The sequence below is a fragment of the Macaca mulatta genome, chromosome 19 (genome assembly GCF_049350105.2).
Source record: "Macaca mulatta isolate MMU2019108-1 chromosome 19, T2T-MMU8v2.0, whole genome shotgun sequence".
NCBI classification, from domain to species: Eukaryota; Metazoa; Chordata; class Mammalia; order Primates; family Cercopithecidae; genus Macaca; species Macaca mulatta.
This window is the reverse complement of record NC_133424.1, coordinates 20125841-20146000: the sequence shown is the minus strand read 5'-3', so window position 1 is coordinate 20146000 and position 20160 is coordinate 20125841. Positions and strand designations below refer to the sequence as shown.

Genomic DNA, 20160 nt, shown 5'->3' with positions numbered 1-20160 from the left:
GCCTTGGGCGGGGGCCTGCACCTCTGAGCCTGTCAGCTGGGGGTGTAGAGACAGTCAATTCTGGATAAATGTATGTACTTCCAACCCCTGCCGGCTCCCTCAGGGACCTCAAACCATCTCCCCTCTCTTGCCTATCACAGCCTATCGAGGGTGAGGCTGGGGTGCCGATGTCTGGGGCTGCCCAAACCCAAACTCCAGCAGAGCCCTGGGGTCCACCTTCAGAGACCAGGGTGATGCCTCGCATTTTGAGCTTCTCCCCGTGCCTCCAGGCCCCCAAGTCCACCCTAGGGCAAAGGGAATGTTTTCCTGAGTGAAAGGGCGAGAGCTGCGGAGGTTCGGATTTGCCAAGACCTCAGTCGAAGGGGGGATGTGGCCAGTGGACAAGAGCCAGGGACCCCTCTGGGTGGAGCACTGGCCCCAGGGCATATTGGGGTCTGCACAGGTGAGCCTATCTCCTCCTAGAGAAAGAGGCTGTCTCAGGGCCCCTGAGGTTGCCAGCGCAGCAGAGCTCACACCTCTAAATGCTAGACGGCTGCACGATGGGATCAGGGGGTCTGGGGAGGGGGGGCCAGTGGATGGGTGGGAGATTGAAGAGGAAGTGGGTGGTTGCCCCCTAAGCTAAGGGATGCGCCACATACCCACTCCCTGGGGGGTGTCAGCCAGGGACAAGTCTCCCATCTCAGATGCCCCGGAGGCCACTCCAGTCTTGCCACATTGATGCCTTGGTCCCCAGGCCCTGGGGACTCACACACCTAGAGCAAAAGGGGGCTCAAAGCTGCTGAGATTCATGCCAGACTTCAGTTTTTCTATCTGGACAATGGGGGTGTGGTCAGAACAGCACCGGCCCCGTGGAGCTCCAGGAGGACACACGTGCACACAGACCGCCAGCCAGCTGTGATTCTGCCGCCTCCGGAACCAGGGTCCTGGCAAGGTCAGAAAGCCCTGGCCTCAGGCAGCCCCATCGCCACATGACCGATGTGTGGCCGGGGTTGAGGTGGGTGGGGCCCAGGGCGGGGCTGCTGTGGACCCGACTGAGGAGGTCCAGGGTGGCCTCGATCGCTGTTGCCTGCCCCAGAGACTCCCCTGCCAGGGCCCTTCCCTGCCCGCTGTAGCTCCGGGGCACATGGCCAGGCACAGCCAAGGAGGCCAGGCCAGAGCAGCGGCTGCTACTGTGTTCAGCGGTCACGGCCACCTGGGCTTCTTGCCCCTGGTACCCGCGTGTGCCTCCGCGTGTTTCTGCCTGCAAAGGTATATCTGGGCCGGGCAGCCCCAGCCTCCATCCTTCCTCCCTGGAGCCTGACACCATGAGTTGGAAATAAAGCATTTTTAATTGAGCCCCCGGAGGGCGGGAATATCCACCCCAACGCCCCGGGCAGGTCTCTAAGCACCAAACATGTGAGAATTGTTCCCCTCAGCCCCAGAGCCTACCCCACATGGGAACCCCAAGAAGCTCCTTCCTCCTTTTCACTGGGCCTAGCCTGGACCCCGCACCCCCACTCACACCCACAACCAGCTCCCCACGCTTTGTTTCAATAAATAACCCCAAAAACAAAACTCGGGGCAGGGGACCTGGTCTAGCGCTGAGCTCCAAATAGGCAGAGGGGACTTTGTGCCAAATGTCAGAACTCCCAAAGGTAGAAGATTGAAATCAGGGTCAAAATACACACGAAAAGTCAGAGACGGCTTCTGAGCTGGGGGAGCCGGTCCCTTCAGGCTAGGGTTGAACGTTGTCCCCGGGGTGCTGGCCCGAGAGTCACAGCAAACTTCATTCCATACCACACAGCAACAATTGCCTCCTTGGTGTTTCTACCATCAGATGCTCCGGGTTCTTGTCTGACTCTGAGTTCTGGACAGGGGAGGAGAAAGGAGGCCCAGACACCTGGGGAGGGGGCTGTCTGGAGAAGAAAGAGGGGCAAAACTTCCTGGGTCAGAGGAGTCCAGAGGGAGGCGGGAAAGCAAGGCCCCAGGCCCAGGTCACTGCCGGACCCTGCCCCGGCGGGTGCGGAGGGGACCTGAGGCCCGGGCCCGTGCCTGCGCCACCTCGCTCATCTCCCTGCGGATGTCACCAAGTGCTGTCGCCGGGGACTCCAGCAGCCTCTGGAAGAGGCTGGGTCGTCCAGCCGGTGGCTCCCGGCACTGGAAGGTGACGGCTGTGCCAGCGTCAGCCTTCATCTCTCTGGAGAAGCCGTCAGAGGAACCATCAAAGCAGCGGCCAATGGCGATCTCCTTGGCCAGCCGTGGGCTCTGGTCAGTGACCGTGTAGACGCCATAGTTGTGGCCCAGAGGGTCTAGGGGGGCCAGCATGGAGAAGGCAGCTGGGTCCTCTGCGGGCACCGGCGGGGGGTGCCGGGCCAGGTAATCCCGAAGGAGCCCATTGACCGCCACGCGCCGGCAGCTGCCCTGGGGCATAATGGTCACCAGCGTCCTGTCCACCTGCCGCTGGTCGAACAGCATCCCACCGCACTTGAACTCCACGCAGGCTGCCGAGGTGCCCGGTCGCTCGGGGTCTCGCACGCTCCGGGCATCCCGAAGCCCATAGAGCTGGCCCCGGGTGCGTGGGTGGCTGCCCCCCGAGTTGTGGGAGCGGACCATGTACTCCTGGGGACCCTGGATCTTCACCTTGAGGAAGCAGGCCCGGAACTCCTGCGGGTTGGGCCACCAGGCCAGGAGATCGCCAGTCCAGGAGGCAGGCGTGCCCTCTCTGAAGGGCACCACGTTGTACTCATACTTGTCCGCCTCCACCCTGGCGAAGCGGAAGTGGCTGGCGGTCACCGGGGCCCCCTGGCATTCCCGCAGGCTGCGCCACGGGTACACAGGCCCATTGGCCTCGGTGGGGTCACCTGGCCTGGGCTTGGCAAGGTTGATTCGGAAGCCATTGCGCTTGAAAGCGGGATCGTCGTGGTCCGTCCGACGGTACCCCAGCCTGTCCAGGTAGGGCTGGGTGACGCCCACGGTGGCCGGGAGTGGGCGGGGCAGGGAAGGTGCTGGCTCCAGCTCCTCGCCGCCCAGGGTGGCGGTGACCAGGGCCGTGTAAGCGTCGGGCCGGTCGGCGTCGCAGAAGGCGGGGAGGCAGGCACCATTGGGGCCGGTGACCGCGCTGTCGAAGCGGCCCCAGGCGCGGGGGTTGGCGGAGAAGCCAGGGGCGGGCTCCAGGTTGACCAGCGTGACCACCACTCCCTCCACCTGCTCGCTGGGGTTGAACTTGTCGTTGGCATAGGCGCGCACCTTCACAAAGCAGCGGCGGCGCTCAGGCACATCCAGGTTGAACAGGCGCCTCTCCCGGATCTCCACGTTGCCGACCAGGAAGATGCGCTCCTCGCGGCGCACCCGGGTACCCGAGGACCCCTCGCGCCGGAAGCTGCTCTCCTCCTCCCACAAGCCGGTCTCGGGGTTCAGCGACCACAGCTTGAGGGCCTCTACGTGGCCCGGCATGTGCATCTGGCTGGCAGCCACCCGCACGGTCACTGGCCCCACCTGCAGCTGCTCCGCGGAGCCGGGCGCACGGAGGTCCACGGAGAACATGCCGTAGGTGCGCAGCGGAGCCAGCTCGCCGTCACTGTCCATGAAGCGCAGGTCACTGGGGGCGGATGCTGCCGAGGTGAGGTCTCGGGGGTCCACGAACGTCACCCTAGCCTCCACAGGCCCTGAGTAGGGTTTGCCGTCGGCTCTGTGGAAGGCTCCAGAAGGCAGGACCAGCTCGCCCAGGGGCGCCTCATCTTCCAGCTCGCCCAGGGGGATCGTGTTGCTCTGGCTGGCATCTAAAATGACCGGTGCTTTCTTCCGCATGGCCTTGACCTCGTGGTATACGCCGGCACCTCGAGGGTCAAAAGGCAAGACCCGGACAGCGTCCATGAACTCACCGCTGGGGTCCACAAAAGTCACCACCAGCCGCTGGGTAGAGGGTGGCACCTCAATGGTAAAGTCTCCCTGGTAGGCAGTGAAGCCGATGGGCTCCTGGCCCAGCAGAATCCTGGCGAAGCGCAGCGGCTCCCCGGAGTCAGCAGCCACAACACGGCCCCGGACCAGCCCCCGAGGGGGCAGACACTTCTGGCAGCCACACTCTGCCACCACCTTCACCGGGAGGACATAGCCAGGGCAGTGGATCTCCCTTCTCTCCAGACGGCGCACAGTGCAGCAGCGGGAGCTGGTGTCCCCGCAGCGGGGGCCGGAGCCTGCCAGGCTGGGGCAGTGGGTGTTGGGGCAGAGGCCCACATCCAGGTAGGCAGGGCCACTGCCTGGCTGACCACAGTCCTCAGGGAGCTTGATCAGGTACTCTTGGGGCTGGGGGTCGCAGGATGGCTGGCCTGGGGCTGGGGACCAAGAAAACATACAGGTCAGGGCAGGGAGGAGGACTTCATGGAGGCCAAGGCTGGGGGCTCTGTCTGTGGTCAAGGACTCAACCTAAGGGATATGGGTCTGCCCAGGGTAAAGACGGAAGGTTGGCGCTCAGAGTGGTATGGGGGCTCAGTGGAGGCCTAGGATTGGATCGGTCTGAAGTGGGGACTCCATTTGGGGTTGAGCTTAGCTATAGTCCGGGCTCTGTTTGGGGGAAGGCTTGCTCAGGGATGTGGCCAAGGACACTCACCAAGTACAGTGAGCCAAGCAGTGCCCGAGCGCACAGCACCCGCCTCGTTCCATGCCTTGCAGTGGTAGATGCCAGCCTGGTCTGGATGCAGCCCCTGGAGCTCCAGGTGGGCCCCGTACCTGTGCGCTCTCCTGTCCAGCAGGGTCCCATTGTGGAACCTGGGTGGCAGGTGAGTGACACCATAGGGCTTAGTGGGAGAGGCTGTGTTGGCCCCCAGTCTGCAGGCGCGGCTGGGGATCTCCAGAGAGGCTTTGCCAAAGTCAGCCTCCTCCCCAGCGAGACTGGCCCCATTCAACCTCCTTGGTAGTCCCTCTCCCAACCAATTCATTCCCTGTTAACGCTTTCCCCACTCTCCAGATGGGAAACCACATAACATCATGAAATTGAATCCAACTCCAAAGCCGGAGAAGATGCCCCTGAGCCCAGGGGGGGTGCTCACCAGGAGTATTTCTTGGGCATTGGGGTCCCGGAGGCTTTGCAACAGAAGGTCACATTCTGGCCAGCCTCTCGCACTCGGGACTCAGGGTGTTTCACCAGGTATGGCCTCTCTGGGGTCAAAGGTGGCAAAGATCAGAGCTTCTCTCACCGACCCTTCCCAGGCACAAGGTCCCCATCCTCTTCTTTCTCCCAGAAATGCCCGGATTCACTCTGCGCCTTCACCAATGACTGTGTCACATCTTATTTCTTCCTCCCTTGACTTTGAGTGCTAGAACTTCCTCCCCAGATCCTCAGCCCCTTCATGCCCCATGTTGTAAGTAAGGGTGCTTACCTAACTTATCAAGGATGATGGTAACCACAGAGATGGATCCGTTAGCCTGGGCCTGGGCCTCCCCTGCAGAGAAGCCATCCATCTGGGCCCTGATATTGGCATGACTGTCAGCACAGACACCAAGCACTCGGAAGGTTCCGTGAGCATCACTGGTGGCCACGGTGCCAGGCTGGTCTCGCAGGGAGATCCTGGCTCCTGGCAGTGGTTGCCCAGATCGGGTGACCACCGAGCCCAGGAGGATGTGGTCCGGGCACTCACAGGTGTCAAGGCCGCACCCTGGGGGGATATGGAGAGGCAGCAGAGCAGAGAAGCCTCCATAATCCCTCCTGAGGAGGGCTTTCCACTCAGTCACTCAACAAATATGTCTGGGGCCCTCCTATAAGGTGCCTCTCAGAGGCCTCAGCATGGCCCTGCTTGGAGCAGTCCCTGGTGTGAGGGGGTGATGGGCTGAGTGGTCAGGGCTGGGCCAGGGGGTAGGAACTGGGACCCAGAGAGGTAGGGAAGAGGTCCTATAGGAGGGGACAGGAGAGGTGAGTCTCAAAATATGGCACAGACCTTTCCAGCAGAAGAGAAAATGTCTGGACAGGGGCTGGGGGCCCAGCAAGGGGCTGGATCTTGGGTTGAGAACAACTGCCCCCCTTCCCAACCCTGAGGTTTCTCCATAAAATGGAAAATTCCACTGGAAACTTCAGGGCACAGGCGCCGGGAGGGCAGAGCCAGGCGCGATGGGGTGGGGACCCCAACGCCCCATTGGCCACCATGTGCCCCCACCCTGTGACGGGCTCCCCGGAGCAGCCTCCAGGCCGTGTTTGTGGAGCCCAGGCGCTAGTGGAATTTCCAGTCTCCTCCTGGCTTGCCCGGTGTCTGGCCCTGTGAGGGCCTAGGCATCATGTCTGCCAGGCTGTGAGAGGGTGTCTGTGTGGGCGTGGGGAACCAGGAGGGGCTGCAAATGCCACGCACGTGTGTACCATGAGTGTATGAACTGACTTCTGTTCCCCCACGGAGACATCCGTACAGTCTGGAATGCACACAGGGGAAGCACCCCCTATCTGCCCATGTCTGCCTGCACAAGAGCCCCCTGGCATCCACCTGTCCAGATGTGCATAGTTACCAGTGCTCTTTGGGCCCAGGAAGGAAGGAAGGGCGGGTCTCCACCTGGCTCCAGAGTTTGGGTCCACTAGGCTCCGCCCCTGCACCAGGCCCCGCCCTTCACAGCCCCGTCCCATGAGGCCCCGCCCCCAACTAGCTCCTCCCCTCTAGGCATCGATCATGAGAGGCACTGCCTCTCTACATCCAGGCCCCGCCTCTAACTCCACCCTCTCCCCCAAGCTCAGCCGCTAACCTCCCCTCCCTCCCCTTTGTACGGGGCCCCTGCCTCCAGACCCCGCCCCTCCTACCTGGACATCGAGGCCGCACGCACCTCTGTGCCTCCAGAGGACGCCCGGGACACGCATCCCCAGCGGGGCTTGGGCAGTGGCGGCGGCGCAAGCGACGGCTTGGCCCACAGCTCCCCGAGCAGGGACCCCACGGGCCCCACGCGCCCCACGAGGCCTCTGCGGAAGGCAGGGACAGAGATCAGGCGGCCGCCCTCCCCAGGAACCGCGCCTCCGGGTAACCTGGGACTAAAGGACCCTTCTTCCCCATGGCAGATCTGCCATCGCCCCCACCCATGCTCCCCTAAGCGCGCCTGTCGAAAACATAGTTTAGGTGCCGACCCACCTCCCCACCCCGGCATAAGGTCCCGGGGGTCAGTCCTGCTCTTCTCCCTGCATCCTGCACACATTTGGGCTCAGGGCACGCCACAGAACTAGGCTCTTACAGATGCGCAAACGAGGGCAGCGGGAGGGAGATGCGTTCCAGGGGGCTGCACATGGGTCCTGACCCGCTGGGCCTCCTGACGGTGCACCTGAGCCCCGCGCTGTTCCCAGCACTTCTCTTCAAAAGCCCCGCCCTCCCTGGCTCCGCCCCCTCACGTGGCTCTACACCCAAGGGTCCCCCGGCTCTTCCTAGCCACGCCCATACCCCCACGGTCCTGCCCCTCCCAGCCCCACCCACCCACAACGCTTCCCGGTGGTTGGCAGCCCCGCCCATTCCAAGCCCCGCCCCCATCATCCAGCCCCGCCCTCACCTAGTGGGCAGCGGAAGCGCACGTGGTAGTTAGAGCAGCGGCGGCCACGCGGTTGCTCGCGGTTGAGGCACCAGAAGCCCCGCGTGGGGTTCAAGTGCACGCGCTCGCCGACGGTGGATGGCAGGGCCCAGTCCGTGGTGCGCGCTTCCAGCGCCAGCGGCCGCGGGCACACGCGCGCTGGCCCGTAGTAGAAGCGGATGGCGGCCAGGCTCTCGAAGTCGCCGTCGCCTCCCGGGTGGTCCACGTTGAACCAGGACGTCCACTCGCTGGCCTCTGCGGGCACCGCACGCGCTGGGACCGAGGCGGCGGCCTGTAGGCCCCCATGCGTGCGTGCAAAGGCCTTACCTGCTGTCTCAGCCCCCTCCCCCGGTGGGCACGGGCTAGTCGAGCGCGCCCACGACCCGAGCCAGCTGCCTGAAACAGGTGCAGGGCAGACTGGGTTCCCCGCGCCCCCAGTTCTGCCGCCCAGGGCCTGACCTGGTCCATCCCGGTGCGCTGAGCTCTTGCCTCTGTCTGACCGGCCTCTCACTTAGATCTTGAACTTGGGGCATCACCTCCAGGGGCTGTCATGTCCAGGGACCAGGACGGCACTGGTCCCTTCGCCCAGTGTGTGCCCTCTCCTCACACGACCCCAGTAGCCCAAGCCCCCCAACAAGCCCGCAGCAGAGACGGGGCTCTGAGGCAAGCTAACTCACCTTCCCAGTCCTCCAGGGCTGGTGAGGGCTGGCCGGGGTACACGGACCGTCTTTCCAGGCCCAATGCAGTCGCCGTGGGCTCCTCGGTGGGGTTGGTGTCTGTGGGTGAGGAGTGGGGAGAAGGAAGCATGCTGCTACTGATGGGGACCGCTGGGAGCCTCCTTTTGGGCAAGGTGCAGCCATGATCATCCCCTTTTTTTTTCTTTTCTTTCTTTCTTTTTTTTTTTTTTTTTTTTGAGACAGAATCTCCCTCTCTCAACCAGGCTGGAGTGCAGTGGCACAATCTCGGCTCACTGCAGCCTCTGCCTCCTGGGTTCAAGTGATTCTCATGCCTCAGCCTCCTGAGTAGCTGGGATTACAGGCACTCGCCACCACGCCCTGCTAATTTTTATATTTTTAGTAGAGATGTGGTTTCACCATGTTGGCCGGGTTGGTCTTGAACTCCTGACCTCAGGTAATCCGCCTGCCTCGGCCTCCCAAAGTGCTGGGATTACAGGCGTGAGCCACCGCACCCGGCCCATGATCCCCATTTTAACAGGAGGGAAAACTGAGCCTCTGAAAGGCCAGAACCCCCGAGGGCTGCCACACACTCTCCTCCACCACGCTGCCCACGACCACCACCAGGCTCCCAAAGCCAAGTACCTCTCTCTGACCTAGCCCCAACCCCCCGGCTGGGGAAGTCCAAGTACCATCCAGTTCCCCTAGGCCGGAGTCTCCCTCCCACTGTGTTCATCTGCCCCGAGTTCAGCCGGCTGTGCCTCTGCCCTCAGGCTGGGCTCCCAAGATAGTCCCTCCCTTAGTCTATCTTCCATCCCTGTACTAGAGTCCAAGCTGCTGGTCAGAAGTCCTTGGAATCTAGACTGGCTTCTCCAAGATAGGAGCTATCTAAGATACTCCCGGCAGAGTGATGAGGTCAGACAAGCCCCTTCCTTCTGGGCGCCTCAGTCTCCTCACTTGAGAAGTCGGCCCGTCCCCCGCCCCACTGAGTGTTCCAGGGATGGGCATTTCTTTCTCCAGCGGTTGGAGTGAGTGGGTGTGTGGGAGTTAGGTAGGAGGGGCCAGTTCCGACCCCTTCGGTCCAGGGTGGGAGAGTCCAGACCCCGGGAGGAACTCTAGGTTCTTATCCACACTCCCAGCTTAGCCAAGGAAGAGAATGGATGAGGCCCGCTCCGCGCCCCAGGTGGTCGCGGGGATCCGACTGGTGAAGGGGACCCAGTCCCCGGGGAAGCGCGTGGGTCCCTGGATTTTCTCCCCGAGTGCGGCTTCACGCAAGGCCGGCTGCCAGGCCTTCGGGAGCTTCAGGGGCTGGGCGCGGGGGCTGGAGGCGCCTCACCTCGGGCCCCCGCCAGATGCGCGGCGACGACACAGAGACAGAGTAGTGGCAGCAGCGACGCCATGGCCGGAGCAGAGCGTCCGAGGGAGGGTCCGGGCTCCGCGGCGTGCTCGGGTCCAACTCCGGCGGGTCTGGCGGCCGCTGGGACTGAGGATGGGGGCGGGAGGCGACCGCAGATCCCGCCCAGGCCACGCCCTATTCAGGCCACGCCCCCTGGCCCTAGGTGACCAGCGCTCCAGCAACCCCTCTGGGTCGCCCCCCTCGGTGTGTCCGTCTGTGCCTCCGCCTCAGGCTGGCCTGGGTTCCCCCTGGTCCGCTGGAACTCCCTCCCCGAGCCCACTCCGTCCTCCAAGCTGCATCCTCAGCTGCCTGAGGGAAGTGCCACTTGGAATCCAGCCTCAAGCTGCTCGGACACGCTTTAGGCGGCTGGAAGTCCTCCCTCGCGTCTGACTTCGATCCTATAGGATTTAGGCCACCCCAGGCATTCTGGGAGTCCCACCCTGAATCTACCCTCCATTCTTCTGGCTCGAGTTTTCTTCGTTTTCTTTTAATTTGTAGAGTCAGGGTCTCGCTATGTTGCCCAGGCTGGTCTCAAACTCCTGTCCTTAAGCGATCCTCCAGCCTCAGCTTCCCAAAGTGCTGGGATTACAGGCCACCGCCCCCAGCCCTAGCTCAAGTTTTCTAGGAGGCCAGCGGGAAGTCCCACTCCACCGCCCTTCTCCATGCTCCCCCGCCTTGGATCACCCAGGGATCGCGTGAAGTCCCTCTTCGAGTGTGCCCACCCCCCGCGGCGGGCCGGTGCACAAAGGAGGCGGAGGCGAGGCGGTGGTGGTGGGAGGTCTGTTTATTGGCGCGGGTCCCAGCGGTGTGGGCGCGGGTGGCGGTCACAGTGCCGCGACGCAGTCGGTGCCCGTGTATCCTGGCAGGCGCAGGGCGAACTTGCGGCGCACGTCGTCGGGCACGAACCTGCCGGCCACGAAGTGGTGGCGCCCAGAGAAGCGGCCGGCGCAGCGCTTGGGCGCGGCGAGAGACACCAGCACGTCAGGCCGCAGCCCGTCCTCCGCATCGCTGCCGGTCTCTGCGTCCCAGCCTGAGGGAGGAGGGTCCGGGGGGATTGGGAACTGGGAGGGTGGCCCGCCCCCAGCCTAGAGTCCATCCTGGCCCTGCCTCTCCTCCTCTCCCCTCCAACACTGAGCCTCTGCTCTCAGACCAGAGTCCTGCTGCCCCACCCCCCACTTCCCCTCCCCCATCAGACCCAGCCTCTTCTCTCTGACACGTGGGTCCTGGTGAGACTTGTCTCCCCCTAGAACTCTGCCTCCGCCCTCAGACAAGTCTCTCCCAGTCTTTGGAGGCGTTTCCCTCCAAATCAGACCAGAGCTTCTGCACTCAGACTTTTCTGCTTCTGCTCCCATCCTACCATTCAATCGCCCTCCTCCATCTGACCCAGCCTCTGTCTTCAGACACCATTTCCACCTGCTGCCCTTTCCCATGAGAACCGTGCCTCTGCCTTCTGCCCTGGTACCTGTCCCCACAACTCTCTCGGCATCAACTTGCAGCCTCTCCACTTTAGAGCCTCTTTCCTCCCAGACCTCCCAGCCAGACCCCAGCCTCCACCCGTGACTAGATATCCGTCCTCTACTCAGACCACAAACTGGCCTCCAGCCTCAGGCAAGCCTCTGACGTCGGACTTGTCTCCTTGCCCCAAGTTCTTGCCTCTATCAGGACATGTCCTCTTCCCCACCTGACTTGAGCTCACTTGATTAGAAACTCCTCCATCTGACCGAAGGTCCCTACCCTCACTCCCAGATTGGTACCCTCACCAGCAGATTAGACATTACCTTTATTTATTTATTTATTTATTTATTTTTTTGAGACAGAGTCTCACTCTGTCGCCCAGGCTGGAGTGCAGTGGCCGGATCTCAGCTCACGGCAAGCTCCGCCTCCCGGGTTCTCGCCATTCTCCTGCCTCAGCCTCCCGAGTAGCTGGGATTATGGACGCCTGCCACCTTGCCCGGCTAGTTTTTTGTATTTTTTAGTAGAGACGGGGTTTCACCGGGTTAGCCAGGATGGTCTCGATCTCCTGACCTCGTGATCCACCCATCTCGGCCTCCCAAAGTGCTGGGATTACAGGCTTGAGCCACCGCGCCCGGCTTTCTTTCTTTTTTTTCTTTTTTTTTTTTTGAGACGGAGTCTCACTCTGTTGTCCAGGCTGGAGTACAGTGGCATGATCTCAGCTCACTGCAACCCCCGCCTCCCGGGTTCAAGCAATTCTCCCATCTCAGCCTCCCAAGTAGCTGGGACTACAGGCGCATGCCCCCACACCTGTGTAATTTTTATATTTTTAGTAGAGATGGAGTTTCACCATATTGGCCTGGCTGGTCTCGAACTCCTGGACTTATGATCTGCCCACCTCGGCCTCCCACAGTGTTAGGATTACAGGAGTGAGCCACCACGCCCAGCCTGTTTGTTTTTAAGATACAGTCTCACTCTGTTGCTCAGGCTGGAGTGCAGTGGCACGATCTCAGCTCACTGCAACCTCTGCCTCCCGGGTTCAAGCCATTCTCCTGCCTCAGCCTCCCAAGTAGCTAGGACGACAGGCGTGCACCACTACACCCAGCAAATGTTTATATTTTGTAGAGACTGGGTTTCGCCATGTTGGCCAGGCTGGTCTGGATCTCCTGACCTCAGGTGACCTGCCCACCTCGACCTCCCAAAGTGCTAGGATTACAGGCCTGAGCCCTGTGCCCAGCCTCCATCACCTCTTGAATGAGCCTCCACTTTCAGCCTAGGAGCCTTGCCTTCTCTCCTATCTCTGACTTGATTCTGGGGCCACTCACCAGAAGCCACTGGATTCTCCCTCAGACTTTAATCCTTCTCTGACCATAGCCACCACCCTCAGACTAGAGATTCCTAACCATCCCCTCTGACCTGACAGAGCCACCCTCTCTGTCCTGGGCTGAGCCTGCAGCCTTGCCGCTCAGATCAGACAGCACACCTCCTCCCTTGGTGCCCCTGCTCTGCGGCACCCTGCTGGGATGTCCCTGGGATCCCGAGAGCCAGGGGACATCCCCCGGAGTCCAGCCACCCCCACGGAGGGTCCGGCTGGCCAGCGGCTGTTTGTTCCGTCTGCCTGTCGCCTAATGGTTCCAACAGGCGTGGGGCGGCGGCCAGGGCGGGCGCGGCCTTTGCCGAGTGAGCTCACGTCTGCCCAGGAGACTGGGCCAGGGGTGGGCAGAGGGCATGTGGGCTGGGCACTGGGGTGGGGGAAGGAGGAGACCTGGGGTCACCTGGGGTGGCAGCCTCGATCTTCCCCATCTGAGGGATGGGTGTGACCCTTAGCCTCAGCCAAGTGTGGGTCCATCCAAGCTGGGGAGACAGGTTCAGACAGGCAGGGTCCGCCAGGAGCTGGGGCACGGGGGACTCCACCCAAGCCCTCCAAGCCCCATTGTGCCCCCCTCTGCCCGGCATGCCTGAGGGGATGTCCAGGCTCACGAGGGGGATAGACAGCAGCTTGAGCGTGGCCAGCGCGCGAGTGCAGGGGCCCCCGACCTCGCCCGGCTCCACGCCGGGGCCCAGCACGGCGTCCACCACCAGCCCGTAGGCTTCGTTAATGAGCTGCACCTGGGGATGGCAGGCAGGGTCAGGGCGGCTCGGGGCCACGGCACACCATGTCCCCCTCACTTGCCACCCAGCGCTGACCTCAGTGGGCAGGTAGCTTAGGAAGGGGATGTCCATCTTCTCACACTGGGTGGTCAGGTCCCGATGCAGCAGGTCCAGCGAGCGCATGGGGTAGAAGATGGTGGGTTCGTACTCCTGGGGGTGGAGGAAGAGGGAGTCCGGGCTGGAGGCCCTCCCAGGCTTCCCTGACCTGGTCACCAGCACCAGACCCTACCTGGGACAAGCCCTGGGCATATTCTACAACCTGGCCCTGCGTCGATGTCCCGCTGGGACGCTATCAAAAGAAGGCAGTGATTTCTGCGGGGGCAGGGACTCTGGGAGGTCGAAGGGGTCCTGGCTACTTACAAACACCCGCAGGTGACGGGCACAGACCAGCCCCACTGCCCCGTTCTGTTCCGGGCCACACACGACCAGCACCGTCCTCTGCTTCCGGGAGAGAGCGGGCAACGGGAACGCCTGGTGGAGGGGGGGGCACAGCAAAGGCACAGGCACAGTCCAGATTCCTCCTTGCCTGGAGGGGAAACTGAGGCCCAGAGTAGAGGAAGGGATGGGGCTTGGGCCTGGAGGCAGTGGGATAGGATAGGAGGTGAGGTGTTCTGGATAAGGGGCTGGGCCTCTTGGGGCCTCAGTTTCCCCGTCGGAGATGCAGACGCCCGGTTGGTCTCAGGCTCTGCCAGGTCGGTGCAGGAAAAACGTGCGTCCGGCCACTGCCCGTCACCGGGAGTGTGGTTTGTTTATTCTCCGCCTGAGCTGCAGACATTCTTCCACCTTTCTCACCGCGGGCCTGCCCCCGCCCATGTTTCCAGACCTCAGCCCCTCCCGGAGGCCCCAGAGTAGGGGAGCCCAGCCTTACCCATGATGCCCTGGGGCCTGTCTCTCTCTGGCTGTTTCTGTGTCTCTGTGTATCTCTCAGACTCTCCGTGTCTGTGTCTCCCTGTATGTCTCTGGCTCTCTTCATGTCTCTCTCCCCACCTGTCTGGCTGTTTCTGTATCTCTCAGACTCTCTGTGTCTCTGTCTGTCTCTGTCTCTCTCCATCTGTCTCTGGCCGTCTCTGTGTCTCTCTGTATCTCTCAGACTCTGTCTCTGTCTGGCTATCCTTCTCTCTGTATCTCTCACCAACAAGTCTCCCTGTCTCTGTGTCTCTGTCTCCATCTCTGGGGCTCCACGTCTCCGGTTGTCTCTGTGGCACGCATGCATCTCTAACACAGGCATTTCAGCCCCAGCCCCGCCCTGACTCTGCGTGGCCCCAGCCCCTTCTCCTCTCCCAGCCTCAGTTTGGCCTTTATCAAATGCGATGACAGTGCCACCGGCTGACAGGCACACTGGGTGTCTCCTGAGCCCGGCTGTCCTTTAAGCTCCAACACAGACGGCAGATTATTCCCCGTTCAAGTCTCCTCCCCCAGGGCTTAGCACAGTCCTGACCTGCCATGAACATGCCTGTGACCCCAGTCACGCCAGGCCCACAGCCCAAGACCCAAGACTGGGACTGAGGGGCTCCTGGACAGACAAGGGGCTTTCAGTGCAAAAACCCGACGGCTGGCCACTGAGCGCCGGGGGAGCGGTGACTACCTGGGTTTCTTTCTGGGATTTTGATTTTCCTTCTTTGGGCGCCTCACCTGGGATCTATTTCATTTGGAAATACAAACATTTAAGTCTACATGAAGAAAAACCCTGAGTTTTTAAAAAGCATACCGTGGCAATAAGAAGAAAAAGAGGAGGAGGAGGGAGGAGGGGGAGAATGGAGAGGAGGAGGAGGAGGGGTAGTAGGTAGGGAAAGTGGGAAGGAGGAAGCAGAACAGGAGGGGAGGAGGAGGGAGAGGAAGGAGAAAGGAGAGGAGAAAGGGGTGGAAGGGGAGGAGGAGGGAGAGAGAAAGGAGGAGGAGGAGGAGGGCGAGAGGAGGCGGCAGGAGGAGGAGGAAGGAGGAGAAAGGCGAGGGGGATGAGGATGGAGGGGGAGGAAGAGGAGGCAGTCAGGCTAGAGCCTTCTGTGTGGGTGTTTTCTGAGGCATTCGCGTTTAGGGACTGACTCATCAGTACCATTTATTATCCTGTTGCAGAGGAGGAAACTGAGGCCCAGCACGGCTGGCTGCATGGTGAAGCACTCCATAGTATGATTGTTGCTATCACCCTTGTGTCATCCTCCTGGCCCCTCGAGGTGTGAGGGTTTACTCCAGAGCCAGACACACCCGGGTTGCAGCTCTGCTTCCATCCCCCTGTGACCCAGGGCAGGCCCCTCACCACCTGAGCTTCAGTTTCCCCACCTGCAGAATGGGGTTGTTTAGGGGTGTTCAGATTGCAGGAGCAGATGTCCCTGATGCCCAAGACCCAGGAGGTGGGAGAAGCAGGCAGGCCACATGTGCAGGAGGGGTCTGCACTTCCAGGGTCGCGGCACTGTCCCTGCAATAACCTCTGCTCTGGCCTTCTCTGATACCAGGGGTCTCAGATCCCCGTCTGGCCTGTACCAGCCATGAGCCTCTCTGGGCCTCAGTTTACCCATCAGACTGGAGTAGGCCCAAGCAAAAAGGGGGTTCTTGAGGGCTGGACCACTCTGGTCACTGGAGTCATGCAGCTCAAGAGAGTTGGCCGCCTGGTTGGGGTCAGGGTTGGGGGTCAGGGGTCAGGTACCTTGGTCACAGCCACAGCACTAGCATGACCGCACAGCTCCACGAGCTGCTGCCGCCCAAAGCGATAATCCTCCAGCAGCTCCCGCTCCAGGGCGGCTGCCTCCGCGGTGCTGGGGACAGAGTGGGATGGGACACTCAGAGACACACACAGAGCCTCAGGTGGAGCCAGAAATGTTCCGCCAAGCTTCTAAACCCGGTCCCAAAGCCACCCTCCCAACCTGTACCCCCGAGTAGCGTCTGCAGCCTTGAGCTGGAGATGCCCTCAGTTTCACAGTACGACACGCGGGTTGAATCGAGGCCTGGCGGGCTGCGGTGTGGGAGCCAAAGCCCTAGGCGCGGGCGCCCTCTGGTGGCAGAAGATGCGCTGGCCGCGCGCGTTGGTTCTACTGCTCCAAACCGCGGGACACGGAACCGGATCTAGACGTCCCCAGCTCCCAAGGCGGAAGGAACCAAGGGGAATGGAACATGAAGGACTTCGATGGGGGCGATGGGCTGATTTCAGGCAGTGGGAGCCACTGAACAAGCTTCAGGACGCTGGAAGGGGCGGACAGGACGGGGGGCATCTGGCGTCCATGGGTTTTTAAGGCTGCAGAGTTTGATGGCACAATCAGCGGGGTGGCCTTGGGGCCTGGGGCTAGGAGGCCCTTTGGTGACCGATTTTCAGGGGCAGTGACATAATTAGATTATCTGTGGTCAGGCCGGGCGCGGTGCCTCACATCTGTAATCCCAGCACTACAGGAGGATGAGGCAGGTGGATCACTTGAGGTCAGGAATTCCAGCCCAAGGTGGTGAAACCCTGTCTCTACTAAAAATACAAAAATTAGCCGGGCGTGGTGGCGGGCGCCTGTAGTCCCAGCTACTCGGGAGGCTGAGGCAGGAGAATCGCTTGAACCTGGGAGGCGGAGGTTGCAGTGAGCCGAGATCGTGCCACTGCACTCTAGCCCAGGCGACTGAGTGAGACTGTCTCCAAAAAAAAAAAAAAAAAAAAAAAGGTTATTTGTTGCCAGAGAAATGGGGCCACTTAGCTTGAGGCGAAGCTCTGTCATCCACTTCACTGAGTGATTGGGGTCCATCTCCACCTCTTAGAGCAAAACTGAATATTGGGGTGACCTACACAATTGGTGGGGCTAGGCAGGGCGTGGTGATGGACACCTGTAATCCCAGTGACCCAGGAGGCTGAGGCAGGAGGATCACTTGAAGCTGGGAGGTGGAGGCTGCAGTGAGCTATGATCACGCCACTGCGCTCTAGCCTGGGCGACAGAACAAGACCTTGTCTCTAAAATAATAATAAAAAACACAAACATAAACAATAAAAAGAGCCAGGCCTAGAAAAGTTGGAAAAACAACTAATGATTCAGAGAAGCCGAGTGGCTTGCCCAGGGTCATGCAGGAAGCAAGTCAGGAAACCGGGTCTTTCCCCCTTGGTGTCTCCAGAGCCACAGGACATGAACAAAGATGTAGAGCCAGACCTACAGACGGTGGAGGTTTGGGGGGATGAATCCTGAGGTTCTTTACTTCAATTCTTTGAATGGGAGATGACTGCCCTCTGGCCAATTTTGCAGCATGATAAGGCCGGGTAGGTAGATTGCAGGAGAAAGGACTGCTATGGGATGGGAGTCAGCGAGGGCTTCCTGGAGGAGGCGGCCTGGCACATCGTGGGAGGTAATGCAGGGGCAAGAACAGCAAAAGCCAAGGCCCTCGGGTGGGAAGGAGCCTAGTATGTTTGAGGGGCAGAAGGGAGGCTGAAGCAGAGTGATCAAGGGGACAGGGCAGGCAGGGCCTCAAATGCCAGACTGAGGAACATGGTAAGGAGGACACTCCGGGGGTCCACACATATGGGGAGATGGAGGCTCAGGGCAGAAAAATCACACCCAGTGTGAACCCAGGACACCCCAGTAACTAGAGCCAAATTCAAACCTCAGCCTGTCTGCAGCTGACACAGGATGAAGTTGAAGGACGGGGTGGGGAAAAGGAGCTCATGGTGAAGTCAGACAAAGAGTCTCCCCGGGAAGGCCAGCACAGCTCCCAGGAAAGCACATAGGAGAAGGTGCGTTTGCATTCCGGGTGAGGAATCTGGCAGGCTGGGAACATGGCTCATTCCTCCACCTCCATCTTGTGACAGCTCTGACTGCTGCCCCTGCAGGAGGGTGTGGGGAGGAAGTGGAGAGCGGGATGGTGATGCATTTCTCTTCTTCTGTCCCAAAGCTTTGGTCTCTGGAAGCCACTTGGAACATTCTCTTCCTGCCTAACTGGTCATTAAAATGATAATGGGGGCTCTGTGGGCAGAGGGTTGTCCAGGTTAGGAACCTGGGGGTGGGGCGCAGCAGCAGCTGTGGGTTGGGGGGGGAAGTTTCGTGGGAATTGGAGCCTGGTGGAGGAGGGTGGCAGGCAGGACAGGTCCATTCTGCTGTTGTGGGATTCTGGGGGTGTTCAGAGGTGCCTTTTGCTCCCCCCAATCTCAGCCTCCAGATGAGAGAAGCTTCAAGGCCCCAAGGATTTCCCTGTCAGACCCAGGAAGCCTGAGGTGGCCTGGGTCCAAAGGGAACTGGGCCTGACACTCCCCAAATGCTTCCAGGAGGGGGCTCTCTGGGAGGTGAAACCTCAGGCCAGGGTGCCCATGCCACACTCACCCTGCCTCAGTCCTACCTGCTTCTCTCCTCCTCACACCTCTGCCCACCAGACCACCACAGGGCCACACACACCAGTCTCCTGCCTCCAAAACTCAACACGAGCCTAGGGTGCTTTGAAAACTTGAACACCAGATTGCATCACAGGATCCCAAACCTGCTGATGGCTCCCGAGGGCTCTGGGAACATTCAAGCTCCAAACTCCTCACCATGCCTAAGAGGCCCTTCTGTGTCTCCAGCCTTGTCAGCCGGTTCTCCACTAGGTTCTCGCTCCTACCCACCCCTGAGAGCCCCATCGCTCCCTTCACTTAGCATTTGAGGCCCCCCACACCAGTTGAAGTCCCGGGTCCAGCTCCTAGAACACTATTCCCTAGACTGAGTCTGGACACTGGCTGAGGGGACATGTGCCCTGCTAGGTGGGCAGTGGGCAGGAGCTGCTGGACGCATCTGGTTCACAGTGAGGTCCACAGCCTTGCCTGGGGTCCCATGTCACAAAGGCTGAGGAGGATGAGGTGGGAGTCACAGCTACGGCGCTAGTTTCAGATCCCAAACTCACCAACCTCTGGCAAACAGCCAGTGTGTTCCAAATCTGCTCTAGCCATGACTGCCTTCCCCAGGCCTCAGTTTCCTCCTCTGGACAAGGGAGGTGGTAGCATTTGAGCTCAGCTCAGCTCTTCCCATGTCGGGAAGTTGGGGCTGCAGCTCCAAGGTCCCTGGGAGAGATGGAGAGTGGGGTTGGGTCACGGTTGGGGTTCTGTGCGGGAGTGACCAGCGCTGTTGATGAATCATTCATGAGGGGCGGGGTTGCCCCCGGAGGCAGTTTCCCCAGCAACGCAGTTCAGTGTCTCCAGCAAGATACCAGGCGGGTCTCGGATTCCCGGGATTCCCAGGCTCCTCTTTGCCATATCCCTGCCTGCGATTCCCCACCGTGGTCATGCCTCTGCCGCTGAACCTCCATCCTGGCTGTGCCCGTCTCCAGTCCCCGGACCCCATTCTGTCCCAGCTATGCCTCTGCCTCCAGTCCTACTGGCTGCTCCTGGCCCCATGAGAGCCAAGCCCGTCTCCAGAGTCCCTCTCCCCCGCTGACCTGAGGAAACGCCGCTCCTCGGGCGCCTCCGACGGGTCTGGGCCGGCTGCGCTGCTCATGGCCGAGGTCAGCCGGGGCACCGGGCGCTGCCGCCACCACCACCGCCTTTTAAGCACACTCCCGGGGGGAGAGGGTGCCCGCTATTCTCCTCCCTCCCGCCCACCCTGCGTGCCCGCCACTCAGGAGGCGCCTCGAAGGCGCTGCGCGTCACCATTGGTCGGTGGACTCAGACGGACTTAACCCTTTCGTGCCAGGAGCGGAACTGCCAGGATCCCATAGCAGAGTCACCTGGCCAATCTTGGTTGCCTCACCCAACTTGGTTTCCCTGCAGATATCCCTGTGTCTCTGAGCTTCCCTCTCAGGGAGCGAGGAGCCCCTCCGCAGCCAAATACCCTCGCCATGCCTACAACTGGCGGGGCCGCACAGGGTATGGTGGTTCACGCCTGTAATTGCAGTGACGCGGGAGGCTGAAGCGGGAGGATCACTTGCATCCGGGAGGTCAAGGCTCCTCCCATTCCCCAGACCTCCGTGGAGAAGGTCTGACCCAAAGCTGACCCAGGGGCCCCCAGCCTGGAGGGGTGAGCGGGCTGCTGACAGGCAGGGTTTCAACAGGGAGGCAGGAGAGTCCGGGCA

At 61.2% G+C, this 20160-nt stretch overlaps 2 protein-coding genes across 4 annotated transcripts; both read right to left on the bottom strand.

Annotated features, from left to right (window-relative positions):
- Positions 1 to 1309: 1309 nt before the first annotated feature.
- On the bottom strand, positions 1310 to 9659 carry CILP2 (cartilage intermediate layer protein 2). The gene is made up of 8 exons (XM_001100671.5): positions 9511 to 9659; positions 8178 to 8276; positions 7483 to 7755; positions 6752 to 6907; positions 5355 to 5630; positions 5025 to 5133; positions 4586 to 4743; positions 1310 to 4310 (listed from the first exon to the last, which is right to left on the bottom strand). Exons 1-8 carry the CDS (start codon positions 9572 to 9574, stop codon positions 1975 to 1977), a joined length of 3471 nt encoding a protein of 1156 aa, XP_001100671.3. The 5' UTR covers positions 9575 to 9659; the 3' UTR covers positions 1310 to 1974.
- Positions 9660 to 10339: 680 nt separating this feature from the next.
- Positions 10340 to 19608, bottom strand: YJEFN3 (YjeF N-terminal domain containing 3). Of its 3 annotated transcripts, none has more exons than XM_015123396.3 (6): positions 19528 to 19608; positions 15815 to 15923; positions 13534 to 13644; positions 13210 to 13323; positions 12981 to 13131; positions 10340 to 10600 (listed from the first exon to the last, which is right to left on the bottom strand). In XM_015123396.3, exons 1-6 carry the CDS (start codon positions 19584 to 19586, stop codon positions 10395 to 10397), a joined length of 750 nt encoding a protein of 249 aa, XP_014978882.1. In that variant the 5' UTR covers positions 19587 to 19608; the 3' UTR covers positions 10340 to 10394. The 3 variants fall into 3 exon arrangements, with proteins under 3 accessions (XP_014978882.1, XP_028695921.1, XP_014978883.1); XM_028840088.2 differs by having other exon boundaries at positions 13534 to 13611; XM_015123397.3 differs by lacking the exon at positions 13534 to 13644.
- Between the last annotated feature and the right edge of the window lie 552 nt (positions 19609 to 20160).